General features: G+C 38.8%; 1 protein-coding gene across 1 annotated transcript in view; it reads right to left on the reverse strand.

Moving 5' to 3' along the window:
- The window catches only part of LOC132836592 (alpha-actinin-1-like), a 108,021-nt gene that overhangs the window by 42,786 nt on the left and 50,157 nt on the right, over positions 1–15,078 (reverse strand). Inside the window, exons 2-5 of the mRNA XM_060855974.1 lie at positions 10,676–10,790; positions 7,777–7,896; positions 4,655–4,741; positions 1,992–2,079 (exon numbers count right to left, since the gene is read on the reverse strand). Of these exons, the coding sequence (XP_060711957.1) occupies positions 1,992–2,079; positions 4,655–4,741; positions 7,777–7,896; positions 10,676–10,790 (410 nt within the window). The remainder of the gene's footprint in view (positions 1–1,991; positions 2,080–4,654; positions 4,742–7,776; positions 7,897–10,675; positions 10,791–15,078) is intronic.

A 15,078-nucleotide genomic window follows, 5' to 3' on the forward strand; every position in this document is an offset into this window, starting at 1 on the left:
AAAGTCCAAGTTGATATCAAAACTGTATATACACTAAAAAAAATGATATCCAGAAAAGATGATCTCTAGAGGAGTGGATACAATTTAATAGATAGGTGCAACATTAGTTATAAAATAAAAGAAATAATGATCATTTGTGTGGGGACAGATACCAATGGGTTTAATGACAATTCTTTGATTACGATCTTTTAGATCTTGCACAAAGACAATGCAGTACTTTGGGCTTTAGATAGACAAGCACAGGAGACATGATAAATGTATTCAAGATAGCAACAGTGGCTATTCATAGGCATCATCTCATGTACAAAAAAGACATTAGATTGAACCCAGATAATAAACAAAGACACACTAGAATGAGATAATAAACCTACAAGGAGGCCTGCAAAATACAATTTCCAGTTGAGCAATGAAAGCCAGTGATTATGGTAGTTCTCTAAAAAGCTGTTTAAAAAAAAGGTGAATAGTAATTTAGAATAGGGAAAACTTAATTCCTCTTTTAGGGTAGTCAGTGACAAGTCTTCAGCACAGGAAGTAGTTTAAACATACACAGTTGCATTCTAAGAAAGTGAGTAATGCTTGAAATAGAAAATTTTTTAAAACCGGTCTTTCGGAGGATTTTGGGAATGAACAAGAGCTTAGCCCTGTGAAACAATATCCCTGTGCCAAAAGATCTGCAAAAGAACCTAGCAAACTTGTAGGGACTCCTATAGTGTCTTACGACATTATAGAAACCTTTTCACAAATGCAATACTTGTTAGAAACTGCAATAACATCAGAGCACATTCATGTCCTTTTATGTGGGATTATTTTATCCTTTAGTCAGTAGTAACATTTAAAGAGTTCAACTGTATCAATCATTTCTTTTGTTAAAAAAATGACAGTAAACGGTGAAACCTAAACAAATAAAAGGCAAGCCTTGCCACCAGTGCTTCACTGGAGGCTCACTGATGTTACCTAGTATGGTGACGAAACAGCGTCAAAGAGTCAGATGTACAGCATGGAAACAGACCCTTCGGTCCAACCCGTCCATGCCAACCATCTATCCCAACCCAATCCAGTCCCACCTGCCAGCACCCAGTCCATATCCCTCCAAACCCTTCCTATTCATATACCCATCCAAATGCCTCTTAAACGTTGCAATTGTACCAGCCTCCACCACTTCCTCTGGCAGCTCATTCCATACACGTACCAGCCTCTGAAAAAGTTGCCCTGTAGGTCTCTTTTATATCTTTTCCCTCTCACCCTAAACCTATGCCCTCTAGTTGTGGACTCCCTCACCCCAGGGAAAAGACTTTGCCTATTTACCCTATCCATGCTCCTCAATTTTGTAAACTTCTACAAGGTCACCCCTCAGCCTCCGACACTCCAGGGAAAATAGCCCCAGCCTGTTCAACCTCTCCCCATTAGCTCAAATGCTCCAACCCTGGCAACATCCTTGTAAAATCTTTTCTGAATCCTTTCAAGTTTCATCTGAAAACAAACCTTCCAGCTCAGCAAGCAAACTTACACCCACAGCGAATTCTATGAGAGAAGGTGGTGGCATGGACAAATGGCCGACATACCAACATTTCAAACGCTGCTCAAATTTCGGCTTTAAAAAGAAAAGCGAACTAACACCAAGGTCAAAAATGAATACAAGAATTCAAATTAACATAACCAAATGGACAACTGGAGTACATTCCAAATATTACCACAGTTGAACTGTAGCCTTGCTGTACCACAAAATTTGAGGGAAGGTATATTGCACATAGCATAACTTTTTCACAGCAATGACCACCGAGACAAATGCTCAAAATGGCAACTACTATCTCAATTAATTTGCTTCAGGGTGTATAGAAATGTCACTATCATGTATAGAAGATTACAAACTGGCTGTGGAAATAACTAGCTACTAAAGACCATTAAAGGGGAAATGCATCACTAATTCAAGCTCAAATCAATTTCCTGCTATCACCACAGAAAATGAGATATTCAGATGCTGCAACCAATACCTGATGTGGAAGTTCTGCACATTTACATTCTTGTATGGTGCAGTCTTTCTCTGGCACCACAGCAGCAATCCCTCCTTGGCAGAGGTCTCTAGAAAAGGAAAAAATTTGGCAAGGTAAAGACAAGAAGAAAAAAAAACCAGAAGTACACTCCAAAGCAGCCCCAAAGCATTTCGTAGCACGTAAGAGTAACAGGCATCTTGAGATCACACCCAGATTAGCAAACTAATGCAGAGCAAAATTGCTATCCAGGATCATCTTGCTTCCTGTTAACTTGCAGACCCCACAAAGATACTACACCTCAAATACCACCTGGCTCTCAACGATTAACGTGATTCTGCCAGGAAGCAGTTCAAAAGCATCGCTTAACCTGGAGTGTGCATCAGTCTCATTGTAGCTAATGAAGGATAACAATTCCATAATAAAGCTCAATGATTACTGTGTGCAAGTTGATAAACTACTAATTTCTGAACATACAGGCCAACAGCTGCAATCATACAGCATCATACTGTCATCAAGTAGCTGGTTTTAGAAACAAAGCAACAACAAGCACATTTCATGCATTTTCAGATTCTTGACTTCTACAGATCAACTTCCCCACTTGAAATGCATTCAAAGATAGGTGAACAAAAGATTAGTGACTACACTGGAATACTAGCCAGAAACAAATGATCATGATTAAATCAATCTGCCTTAAAAGTAGTCAAAAAAGGTTATTTATCTTTAAATGCTCACGTGATACAGCCAGATTTGAAGTGATTTCATCTGTTTGGTGAAAGTAATCAACTCCTTAATTGATCGTTTCAAAATACTTAAATACAAATCTGAGTCAGTGATCTCAGTTGGTTGGATGGCTGGCTGGATACCTGGTTTGCAATGCAGAATCACATCAACAGCACAGGTTCAATTCTTACTCTGGCTGAGATTACCATAAAAAAAAAAGGTCCTGCCTTCTCAACCTTGCTACTCACCTGAGGCACACAGTGACCTTCAGGTTAAACTCACTGCTAGTCATCTGAGAGAGCAGCCCTATGGTCTACTGGGACTGTGACAACTTTGACCAAATATAAATCTGCTCACTCAGTGAATTTTTCATAGAGGATGGATGTTTTTCCTTTTTGCTACCAAAAGCCCATGTTAAACATTTACACTGGGCATGGGTTTCCTCCCACAATCTGAAGATCTGCAAGTTAAATGAATTAGCCATGCTAAATTGCCTAGTCTTCAGTGTTTCACTCTAGAAATCTGGTTGGGTTTAGGACGGTTTGCTTTCTAGTTACAAGTTAACTTGCTGAGCTGGAAGATTTGTTCTCAGACCGTTTGGCACCATGCTCACCAGCATCAGTGAGCCTCCATTGAAACACTTTCTATTGGTGTGTCTTGGTCTGTTGCAGTGGGTGATATCACTTCCGGTTCTTTTTCTGAGTGGTTGGTAAACGGGGCCCAAATCAACGTGTTTGTTGGAGGAGTTCTGGTTTGAATGCCGGACCTCTAGGAATTCCCATGCATGTCTTAGTTTAGCCTGTCCCAGGATGGATGCATTGTCCCGGATGTCTCCCTGTCAGTGTTTAAGGCCACAACTCACTGCAGCACCCAGGAACTACAAGATGAAGTACTATACAACATTCTAGAACAAATGGTACCTGATAAGCAGTCTGCCAATTCTTCCACAACAAACCTAAACGAGATGACAACATGCCCAGAAACTCTAGCCACACTACCATACATCAAAGACATCTCAGAGCTGACAGCCAGACTGGCCCCTCGATATCATGGTTGCCTGCAAACCTACCAACACACACAACAGCTTGATGAAGCTAAAGGGACCCTGTACCAGCAACCAGCAGAATGCACATACAAAATACCCTGCAAGGACTGCAACAAACATTACATCAGACAGACTGGTAAAAAACTAGCTACCAAATGATATAATCAACTATCACTAGTATCCTTTCATACAGACAATGAGGGATACCAGTACAACTGGGTCAATACATTCATCTTGAGACAGGCTAAACAAATTCCTGGAGGCTTGGCATTCAAACCGGAGCTCCATCAATAAATACATTGATTTGGATCCCATTTATCAACCTCTCAAAAAAGAGCAGGAAATGATATCACCTACCACAACAGACCAAGATAAATAGAAAGCAGGACTGAACACCAGCACTTCAACGGAGGCTTATTACTTATGTCACCAAGCTAGGTGACAAAATGTCTGAGAATACATCTTCCAGCTCAGCGAGCAAATTTACAACCTGAATGCAAACCGACCAAATACAATCAGATTTGTAGAGAGTTAGAAGAATACCTTTTGAACAAAACTATCCTAACATTTTAGAATTTGCAAAGCCTAAATGAGGCAAAACCATAGTCAACAGCCCTGTTGCACTGGGTGGGGGGGGGGGGGGGAGAAAAAAAAAGGTCCTGAAAAGGGAGCAAGAACGCAAATAACTGTGCTAATTCACTTTGCGATATCCTTTACCCAACTTGTACATGCCCAAAGTTAAGAAATATCCCACTATTTTCAACTCTAATACCATGCGTGGTTTTTAGGGCAGCAGAAAGAAATCAGTTCCATGGGCACAATAATCAGGCTAAAGAATTTAAAGCCCTTAAGTACGCACCATAGGGTTTCATGTTCCAAAATGAAAATTTGTCCTTACCCTCCACAGATATGTCTTGAATAGCAAAACGAAGTATGATTGTCCAGATCATACCTAGGGTCATCTTCACATTCCCATCCACAATTTCTGAAAATAAAACATATCTGAAAATTGTACTGTTTTTGTTAATCTGAAATAAAATCTCAGCTGAAACTGATAATATTTCAAAATTAGAACTGAGTAGATACAAAATACTCATACACTTTAAACTCTCCATTGAAAACAAGCTGCACAACAGAATCAAAACCTCAATCCTAAGTATTGCCCCGATCAAAAACTATTACCCTAAAATGTCCCCATTTACTTGACAACATTGCTGCATGGTTATTACATACTTGCTCAGTATGCATTTAAATCTACATCATGTGGTAACAGATCCAAAAAACCAGTAATCTGAAATTTCTAAATTACAGATAGAGCTGCATTATCATTTTTGAACAATTCAGTAATAAATCAAAAACAATATTTTACAAACTACTGCCAATATATCTTTATCAGTGCTTAATTCCTTGATACGTACAGCATCTCAAATTTTGCATCCAACAGCTCATGTGGGCAGGTTACTGCTGAACTTGACGTTTCCATACGTAAGGTCACTTTACATCAAGTAAACAAGTCTTGTATACTTTTATCAGTAGTCAATGTTATTATTTGTTTTGTAGATGCAAGCACATTTCTTATCCATGTAAAAAAGAGTGTTTAATTGTGATAATAAACACTAGGAGAGCAATGTGTCCTCTTTGGTATGGAAAGCCTTGTTTATAGTTTATAAACAGCTCTGCACCATAAGTTTGCAAGTTTTAAGCCTGCTTACTGCAACTGGATTGTTGACCAGATGAGATGTGGCAACAGGCATGAGGTAGCTAGATTAATCCAATTCTTTATTTTTTAAAAAAAGCAGTAGCAAGCCTTCTATTACAGGCCATTACATACTTCCAAGGAGTAGTCGGAAACCTTTCATGAAGGTTTTCATTTTATAAAGAAAAAATGCAACAGAACTGTTACCATGCACCACAGTGACAATGGATGCATCACAAAGGAGAACATATTTACAGATGTTGTGAGAAGAACCCTGTAAATAAAGGAAAGCAGGCTCTCCAAAGGAATTAAAATTTGGCATAGAATTCAACCATTGAAAAAAGTTACAACAGATTCTTTGCTTCTCTCCCAGCCAAAGTCAAAAAAAGGAAATCTATTAAGTGCTTTCACATTCAATATACGAGGAGGGAACAACTGTAGTCAATCATACCAAAAGAAAATCTGCATTCCGACGGAGGTTTTACCTCATCAGAAGGGAAAGGGAATCATTGGAATTATAACTAAAAATAGCTTGGCACATCTGCTTTGCATTTTAAAGAAAATTGTAGATTCTGACTTCAATCTAATTGGAACCTATTCCAAAGGGGTAGGTCACTACACTGTCGATAGGTACCATGTTTTAAGTGAGATCTTTAACTAAGATCTCACTGCTTATTGCTGTCACTCCAACTTTTTGCCATCTAGAACAAATTTAACTGTAGTCTGTCTTCACTCATTTGTAGTACTTTTGCCTCAGATTTAAACTTTATTCTAGGACTTGAGGACATTCTAAAGCAACAACCTCGATTAACAAGGAAAGCTGTATTGGTGGGACATGTCATCAGGCTGATAAACATATGCTCTGCTGACTTTTAGAAAGACATTACAGGCATAGTAGCATTATTGAAAGGGCACAGGAGATTTCCTAGTAATTTGGTCATGTCAATTCCTCAAATAACTGGTTACTTTTGTCATTTCTTTTACAGAATCTTAGTGTAAAGTGGTTGCCCATTTCTTTTTCTTTTAACCAACAAGTAAAAACATTCTTAATTGGCTGTGAAGCCCTACTTGGTGACATCAAGTTTTAAAGAAGTTCAGGCTAGTATAGCATAGGAGGCAATTAGGATCACCGCTTCTGCACTGTATTTTTGCTTTTCAAGAACCAGTGTCCCATTTTCCCTCTGCACCAAATTGCTGCAATTTTATTTCCCAGCAGGTTAGGCAGCATCCAAGGAACAGGAAATTCGACGTTTCGGGCCAGAGCCCTTCATCAGCCCTTTCCTGATGAAGGGCTCTGGCCCGAAACGTCGAATTTCCTGTTCCTTGGATGCTGCCTGACCTGCTGTGCTTTAACCAGCAACACACTTTCAACTCAGATCTCCAGCATCTGCAGACCTCACTTTTTACTCGCAATTTTATTTCCTTCAATTATTTATCCAATGTAATTTCCAAATCCTAACCATTACATGAATGTTTCTCATATTACTTAGTTTTTTACTAAATATCTTAAAAATCACAAATCCAGTTATTTTTTCATCCATAACTGGTTTAATTATCCAAAACCCATAATTTTAAAAATTACTAAAACCTTCTACCCTCTCCGGTTTATTCACACAGCTGAATTCCTCCAAGTGGAGCTAATCTACTCTCGCTAAAGGTTTCACATCCTTCCTAAAGTGTGATGCCCAAAACTGGATGCAACACTTCTACTGGGATTGAATGATGTATTTTGTGTGGATTGATTTTGCAAAATGTTACAAAGATGCAAATTTTTTTTTACTGGTAATGGCAAGGGACAGTGTACAAAAATGAGGCATCAGTTCTTTGAAAAATTTCATTGACATTCATTCCTATCTCAAAGCTGCCAGGTGAAAAGTTACACTTTGCTGCAAGGTGAAAAAAATACTGGGCCCAGGTCATAGTGGAATATTATTATTACACTGAGCTCGAGGTGGTTGCAAATCACAAACTGTCTTTTAATATGAGTTTACCAAAACTCAAATTTTATAAACTTTCTACCAAAAGGACATTTAGCATTCAAAAGTTTAAAATTATAGCATTATTGTCAAGCTCCATTGTCTTGGCTGCATGTCCAATTACAGCTAACTAACCAATATAAAAGGGCCAGTATTTTGATGAATAGATTAATGAACATATCTAGCTGCAGGCAATGTGGTAAAGCATATTTCCATGGATAAACCATATATAAAACATCTAGGGTAGATGGGATTATGGAATTTGGGACACAGATGGATTGCACACTTCTTAAATGGCCTATTGTCTCGAATTCACAATTTTGCATGCACACAAGTATTTTTTCTTACCTTCTGCCCCAATGGAGACAAGTTTTACTCCTTTGGATGCAATGAAATCCAACGCTTTATTGACATTGTTTATTTTATGCACCCTCATTTTCCCACGCTCTGGTTTTGGTAATCGCTCTCCTAGAAGAAAGGAAGAAAACATTGTACATTTTCTTTTACTAATCTCTTGGATGAAATTACAAAGCCATAATTCTGAGAACCTACTTTAAAGTTCCAACTCCAGTGAAACAGTAATACTAAAGACTCAGTTTCAGATATTGTAATTTATTTGATGGATTAAAATGACCAAGGGCATAACTAAATAAAAAACAAACTTATGAATATCAAGACTTACAAGCCAATACCAGAATTCCAAATGAACACTTTACTGTGGTAGACATTTGGTGGATACAGAGGATTATAAAGACAACAGTGAAGACCTAACACTAGGTAAAGACATCAGCAAGAAAATGTTAGGATACATTTGAACAGAGAGAAACGGAGTTTTGAGAAACTTTGTAGCTCAGGTTGAGGTGTTGGATGAAAGTTTGCTTGTTGAGCTAAAAGGTTCATTTCCAAACATCTGGAAATGAACCTTTCAGCTCAGCGAGCAAACCTACAGGATGAAACAGGAAAAGGCTATTCGGCACTTTGGTCTGCTCCTTCAATATGACCATGTCTGACCATCTAACTCAATCCTCTGTTCACAATTTCACCCCATACCCTTCAATCTCTTTAGCCCCAGCTACATCCATAACTACTCCTTCTAAATCCCTTCAATGTTAGGGCCCCAGCCACTTACTGTAGCAGAGAATTCCATCGGTTCCCCTATCTCTAGGTGAGGAAATGATGCAAAGTTTAAGAAAATCCCATCAGCTATTTTGATTAATGACAAATGCAATGCTGGACAATAACAATTGTTACTTAAATTTCATATCAAATCTAAATTCAGTCATAATTTAAATATACTTAGCTCAATTCAGCAGTTGTTACTGCTAATTATCTATCTAGTAAGATGTGAAACTACTTTAGAGTTCCAGCTTCAATTCCCGATACTTGTAGAGTTAACGGATCTCAATAAAGGGTGGTAAATATTTTTACAAATCACTGCTATCTAGTAATCCAGCTAGAATTATGCAGACGCAGGCATTTGTTTGTAACAGGTTTCAGCTTGCCTGATACGACAACCAATTTGAATATAGACTGTCGCCAGGGTGCAACTGAGTTTGATTCCAAAATCCATTCGCAATTCAATTCATACACAAGTTGGAACACCATGCAGGGAAAAATAAGTAGCTGGTCATAACTAAGGCAATGTTTCGTCTAGTCTTTAAAAATTACACTCCTGTAAGCAATGTTTGTAAGTCAGGTGAATGTTCATAAATTAAGGAGCCCCTGTTGTCTGAAGTTCAATAATTAGTGTTAACAATCAGTAGCCACTTGTGTAAGGTACACAAAGACATCCAAGGACTTCAACTGAAGTTAAAATTTAGAAGGCAGTTATTTGCTGAATTGCTCCATCAGCAAGGGACAAAAATAATGCCTGTTAACCATCACGCACAAAAAATCCTTATGCTCCTTTTGTAACATTTGTGAAAGGAATCACAGCAAGATGTATTTCAATATCTCTTGTCTCTACTATTTTCATTTCCCTTTAAAATGTTCAGAGGCATCAGGAGTAAAGGGCTGTGGCTAACATTATAAAGGAGCATAGGACAGAAGGAAGTAGTCATCTGGTCCTTCAAGCCTGCTTTGCCATTTGATAAGATCATGATTGATCTGATTGTATTCTCAACTCCACTTTTCAGTCACCCTCCATAACCCTTCTCTCTATCTAGCAAAATGCTGTCCCACTCAGTCTTCATTGCAAAGTGGCTATTATGGAAATGCAATTATTAACTATGAATCACATTGCTAACCCGAGAACAGGAAAATGTGGCCAATATTTCTATCAGGTATCTAGATACCAACTGGCCAAAATCAGTTAACCTGACATTGACTGGAGCACACAGCCACCAGTACTGAATCATCCAAGGAAAGGAGCAAAGTTCAATAATTCCTTATAAAAAAAGTGCTTTGGAAAAAAGAGAAATTCTAAAACACCAGAAACATTTTGAATTGCAACAGGAAGTCCAGATATACTATTCATTTTAATTAGATTATGGATTTCTGAGAAATGTCACGAGCATTGCCATTAAATCTCTGTTGAACAAACATTGAAATTAAGCAGTGATAATGTAAAAGTTAGAACTTGTATAGCATAAAAAGCCTACTAAATATCCTAAATATCTAAAAGCATTGGTTTAGCTCTACAGAGACCTTGATTTAAAGATCACATTTGGCCATACGTGAGTGAACTCAATAACAGCTCATAATAGCCTGTCAGTTGTTATTTCTCCTGCTTTGATTAAAGAAAGTGCACATTGACATTGATCATACCATAACCAAAAGCCAAGTGAACACTAGTGTAGTGATTATGAAAGAGAAGTCTAAAATATTTGTAGTTTAGCTCTTTGGGCTAGAATTTTAAAGGTAATTAGTTGTACAAGTTAATAGCATCACTATTTGTATTTGAAGATTAACTTCCACGATCCTGTTCAAATATAAAATCAGAAAAAGGAAACACACTCATTCTTTGAATGTGAAAATATTGGGTCCAATAGCATGAACATGATATTTTAAGCAGCCTGAGCATGATTCATTCTAAATTATACACATCTAGTCAATTTGCTCAGAATAAAATCAATCGCAGTTTTTAAGCCAGTCATGAGGGAGTAAGTCAATTAAAAGTTTCAACAGAAAGAAAAAGAAAAAGTGTGACCATTCAAACATGGTAAGAGTTATTTCTTTATCAGTGAGTGAAAAGACTCCTGTAAGGCTGGAACAGGTTTTTTTTAAAAAGCTGTTTGCTTGCCCTCACCTGAAATCACCTCCAGTAGTAGCATAAGTTTAAGTCCATCTCTGAAATCTTCTTCAATTACTTCAATCTGCGTCCCTGCCTTACGCAAGTGAGAGTTACACCATGCTGTAAAGGTCTGTTTAAAAAAAAAGAACCCATATTCAGGCTAAGAAATTATAAAGACAACTAAGAAAATGGCATAGACATCAAATAAATACTTTAAAAATATCAGTCTCGACAGCAAACAGACAGACAGAGACATTGTGGAAAGCGTGGGAACCAAGGGACAAATGAAAATGAGGAACTTTAAAGGTAGGAGCATCACAAATGAATGGGACTAAAAAGTAGCCAAAACCTTTGGATCAAAATGCGGTTTAGTGAGTGAGCTGGTGTATAATGGAGTAATAGTTAATTCAGTTGTACATTTCTTCATGAAGTGAAGCATTACAAGCATAAATCTCAAGACAGTTGTAATTGATTGAGTTATAAACATTCAATTGAAATCCCAATTAGTGCCAATTTGCAATTAGTCATCAATTCATACCAATGCCTGCACCCTCCAACTTTTAAGAGGTAGAATAGAGACCATGGAGGTGTTCACTTTGATTTTAGATCTACAGCAGAGCCATTAGATTGATAATAAGACTCCACTACCCTCAAAAAACAAAACAGCAGCCAGCAATTCAGTAGCAGGGAAAAATGCTACAATTAATAGAAACCTGCAAATCTATAGTTAAAACTGTGCCAAATTTGTGAAAAGGGAAGGTGACTGGAGAATGTAACTAAGTTTGGAAATGGTGAAACTATAAAACATTTATTAGAATCAATTCATTAAAATTTTACCAGTACGGAAGGAGGCCATTCAACCCATTATATCTGTACTGGCTCTCAAAAAAAAAAGAGTTAACCAGCTCATCCCATTCTCCAGCCCTGTGTAAAGCCCTCCAACTTCATTTTCACATTATACTCAATGCTCCTTTGAAGCTTCCTGTGGAATCTGCCTCCACCACATTCCCAGGCAGATTCCAAATCCTAACTGACTAAAGTTTCTCATCTAACTTTTTGTTCTCTTGCTGAAAATCTTAAAATTGTGACTCCCTAGTTACTGACAAATAATATTTTTTGGCAAAAATATTTGTATATAACTTGTGGCATTTTTAGTAAAAGTAGTGGCATTAATTGAGAACCAGTTAATCAAAGTGGAAACAAGAACAAAAGAGATGACTTTCAAAGCTGATTGCAATAATTGAGGTGTCAAGGCATCTGTACATGTGTCTTATTTATAATTTTGATCAATAACTTGGATGAAAAGATTGAATACAAAACATCTTGTTTGACAAATTTTAGGTTTAAAAAAAGTCAGTATGGAGGATGATGCAAAGAGGTAGAAATGGGATTATGGGTAGGCTTATGATTAGAATGGATATGGAATCTGTGGAGAATGATTACCCACTGTGAAAGGAAAACTAGACAGGTAGGATTTTTTTCATTCAGAAAGACTGAAAAAATGTTCAGAGTCTTGGTGGCTGTGTGTTAAGTACAACAATTAGGAAGGCAAATAAGATACTGCTTTTATTGCAAGGTGAATTTCTTTACTCATGTAATCCAACTGCAATTCCAGGCCACACCTGGAATACTATATTGAGTTTGTTCTCCATCCCAAAGACAGATGCAATTATCTTATACTGCAAAGATTAACAAGATGGATTAATGGGTAAGGAGGTAAAGAGATTGAGTAAGCAAACAATACAGCATTGGAATAGACCCTTTAGCCCAAGGCTGCATGAACACAGTTCTAAACTACTAATCTTTTGCAACATCCTTTCATTGCTGTTTATGACTAAGCCAGTTCTGTGTCCACTTTACCAGCTCATCTCAGACCTCATGCGACTTCACCTCATATCAGCCTAACATGGGGGAACCTCAAAAGTCTTGTTAAAGTCGTATCCCTTAGCATTTAGGATGAAGATTTTTTGTATTTTTTAAACTGGACTTCCATGTCCTTGGTGGAGTGGGAGAAAGAAGTATTCAGTCATGGAAACTTGCAAAGGACCTCTGTTTTACATCCTCAGAAAGCCAGTGGCTGACCACTTTAACTCCCCATCCCACTCCACCAAGGATGTGCAGGTCCCAAGCCTCCTCCACCGCCAAACCCTAACCACCCAACACCTGGACAAAGAATGCTTCAACTTCCACCATGGGACCCTGTAATCTCACAGGATTAACGTGAATTTCACCAGTTTCCTCATTTCCCCCTCCCCCGCCTTATCCCAGACCCATGCCTCCAACTCGGTACTACTCTCTTGTCATGTCCATTGTCTTTCCACCCTCCCCTCTGACCTATCACCTTCCCACCCACCATCTACCTATCGCATTCTCAGCTGCCTTCCCCAGAGCCCCACTCCTCTCCCATGTATCGCAGCTCTCCTCAGAATGGAGGTGTCTTTAGAGAAGTGGAAGTTGAAGTGATTGGTTAGTACACACAGGCCAGAGATATTAGATTAGATTCCCTGCAGTGTGGAAACAGGCCCTTCAGCCCAACCAGTCCACAATGACCTTCCGAAGAGTAACCCACACAGACCCACTTCACTGACTAATGCATCTAACAATATGGGCAATTTAAGCATGATTAATTCACCTAACCTGCAGATCTTTGGACTGAGGGGGGAAACCGGAGCACCCGGAGGAAACCCACACAGACACGGGGAGAATGTGCAAACTCCATACAGTCGCCCGAGGCTAGAATCAAACCTGGGAACCTAGTGCTGTGAGGCTGCAGTGCTAAACACCGTACCTTCCCTAAAAATCCCTGAGTATGCATTTGGTCTCTCTGATGCAGAGGAGAGTGGAGAGTGTGGTGCTGGAAAAGCACAGCAAGCCAGGCAGCATCCAAGGAGAAGAATCGATGTTTTGGGCATAAGCCCTGCCCACGCTTATCAGGAATGAAGTAGTGTGGGAAATGGAGGAGATGCGATTGAGGGCACCGTTGATTGCTGAGGAAGGAAAATTACAGTCCTTGAAGTAGGCAGATGTTTGGGATGTCCTGGAATAGAATTGCTCATCCTGAGAACAGATATGACAGAGGAATTGGGAGTAGGTGGTTTTGTAGCAGATGTCGGACTGTGGTCGGTCACCAGATATGGAGACAGTGATCCAGAAAGGGGAGGGAGGTATCAGATGGACCAGGGAAATATGGGAGGTTGGGATAGAAGATGTTGGTGTGGTGAATGAACTGTTCAAGCTCCTTGTGGGAGCAAGATGCAGCACCAATAGAGTCATTGATGTATAGAGAAAAACAAAAAAGGTGGCAGTGGTGCCAATATAGCCCTGGAAGAGGGATTGTTCCACATATTCTAAGAGGCAGGCATTGCTGGGACCCAAGCAGGTACCCATTGCCTTCTTATGATACAAGATCAACATTTCTTAACTGTTTTGTCTTTTTTTTGGAACAGAGGCTTTGAGAGAGTACTAAGCTATCTCCTGAAAGCCCCATAAAGTAAATAGCTAATGATGCCTTGGGTTTTTTTTTAAAAAAAAGGTAGTAGGAACAACAGAAGCAGCCTGTATGGGTGGGGCAAACTCCCAGAGAATCTGAATTTTTAGCTTTAGTTTTAAGCAGCAATTGCTGGGGTCTTGAAGCTGGATTTGGAAGCTGCAGTATACCTCTCTTCATGCTACTCCGATTTGTTTGTTTTCTCCTCCTGGACTGGAGAATTGCTTGTATGACAACCTATTTTACTGAATTTGCCTTTCGCCAAGTGTGTGTTTATGTGATGTTACTATATTGGAACAGTTACCGTTTCATAACAGAATAATACATTTAATTAACTAAGTTTACCAACAGAGTTTGGTTATTCAGCTTTCTTTTGTATTTTAACTATATAGTGTAGGAATAAAAGGGAGGTGTTGTTTCAAATCTGCTACTTTGGCCAAAAATGTCTGGCACTGGTTTAAAAAAGTTAGGATCTAGGCTATCATAAAATGTTTGGGGGTGTGGGGTTTGGTCAATCACAAAATGGATTATTTCTCAAAAGCAATTTGTGAAAATGTCCCGCATTTATATACTTTTCAACATCTGTGTCAAAGCACTTTACAGTCCTTCATTTAACATAATTAAAGCACAACTAACATTAGCAAACACTGTTGAGTGACTGTCTGGTGTCTGCACATTCTTCCCATATCTGCATGGGTTTGTGCCAGGTGTTCCAGTATCTTCAGTCCAAAGATGTGCAGGTTGGGTGGGTCAGCCATGCTAAATTGCCCATAGTATTGTTCAGGGATGTGTAGGCTGGGTGGATGAGTCATGGGAAATGCAGGGTTACAAGGATGGGAGAATGTGTCTGGACGGGATGCTTTTCAGAAGGTCAGTGTAGACTCGATGTACTGAATGGCCTTTGATGAGCAGTGTGGGAATTCTTTGATTC

Source organism: Hemiscyllium ocellatum, chromosome 47 (genome assembly GCF_020745735.1).
Source record: "Hemiscyllium ocellatum isolate sHemOce1 chromosome 47, sHemOce1.pat.X.cur, whole genome shotgun sequence".
Classification (NCBI taxonomy): Eukaryota; Metazoa; Chordata; class Chondrichthyes; order Orectolobiformes; family Hemiscylliidae; genus Hemiscyllium; species Hemiscyllium ocellatum.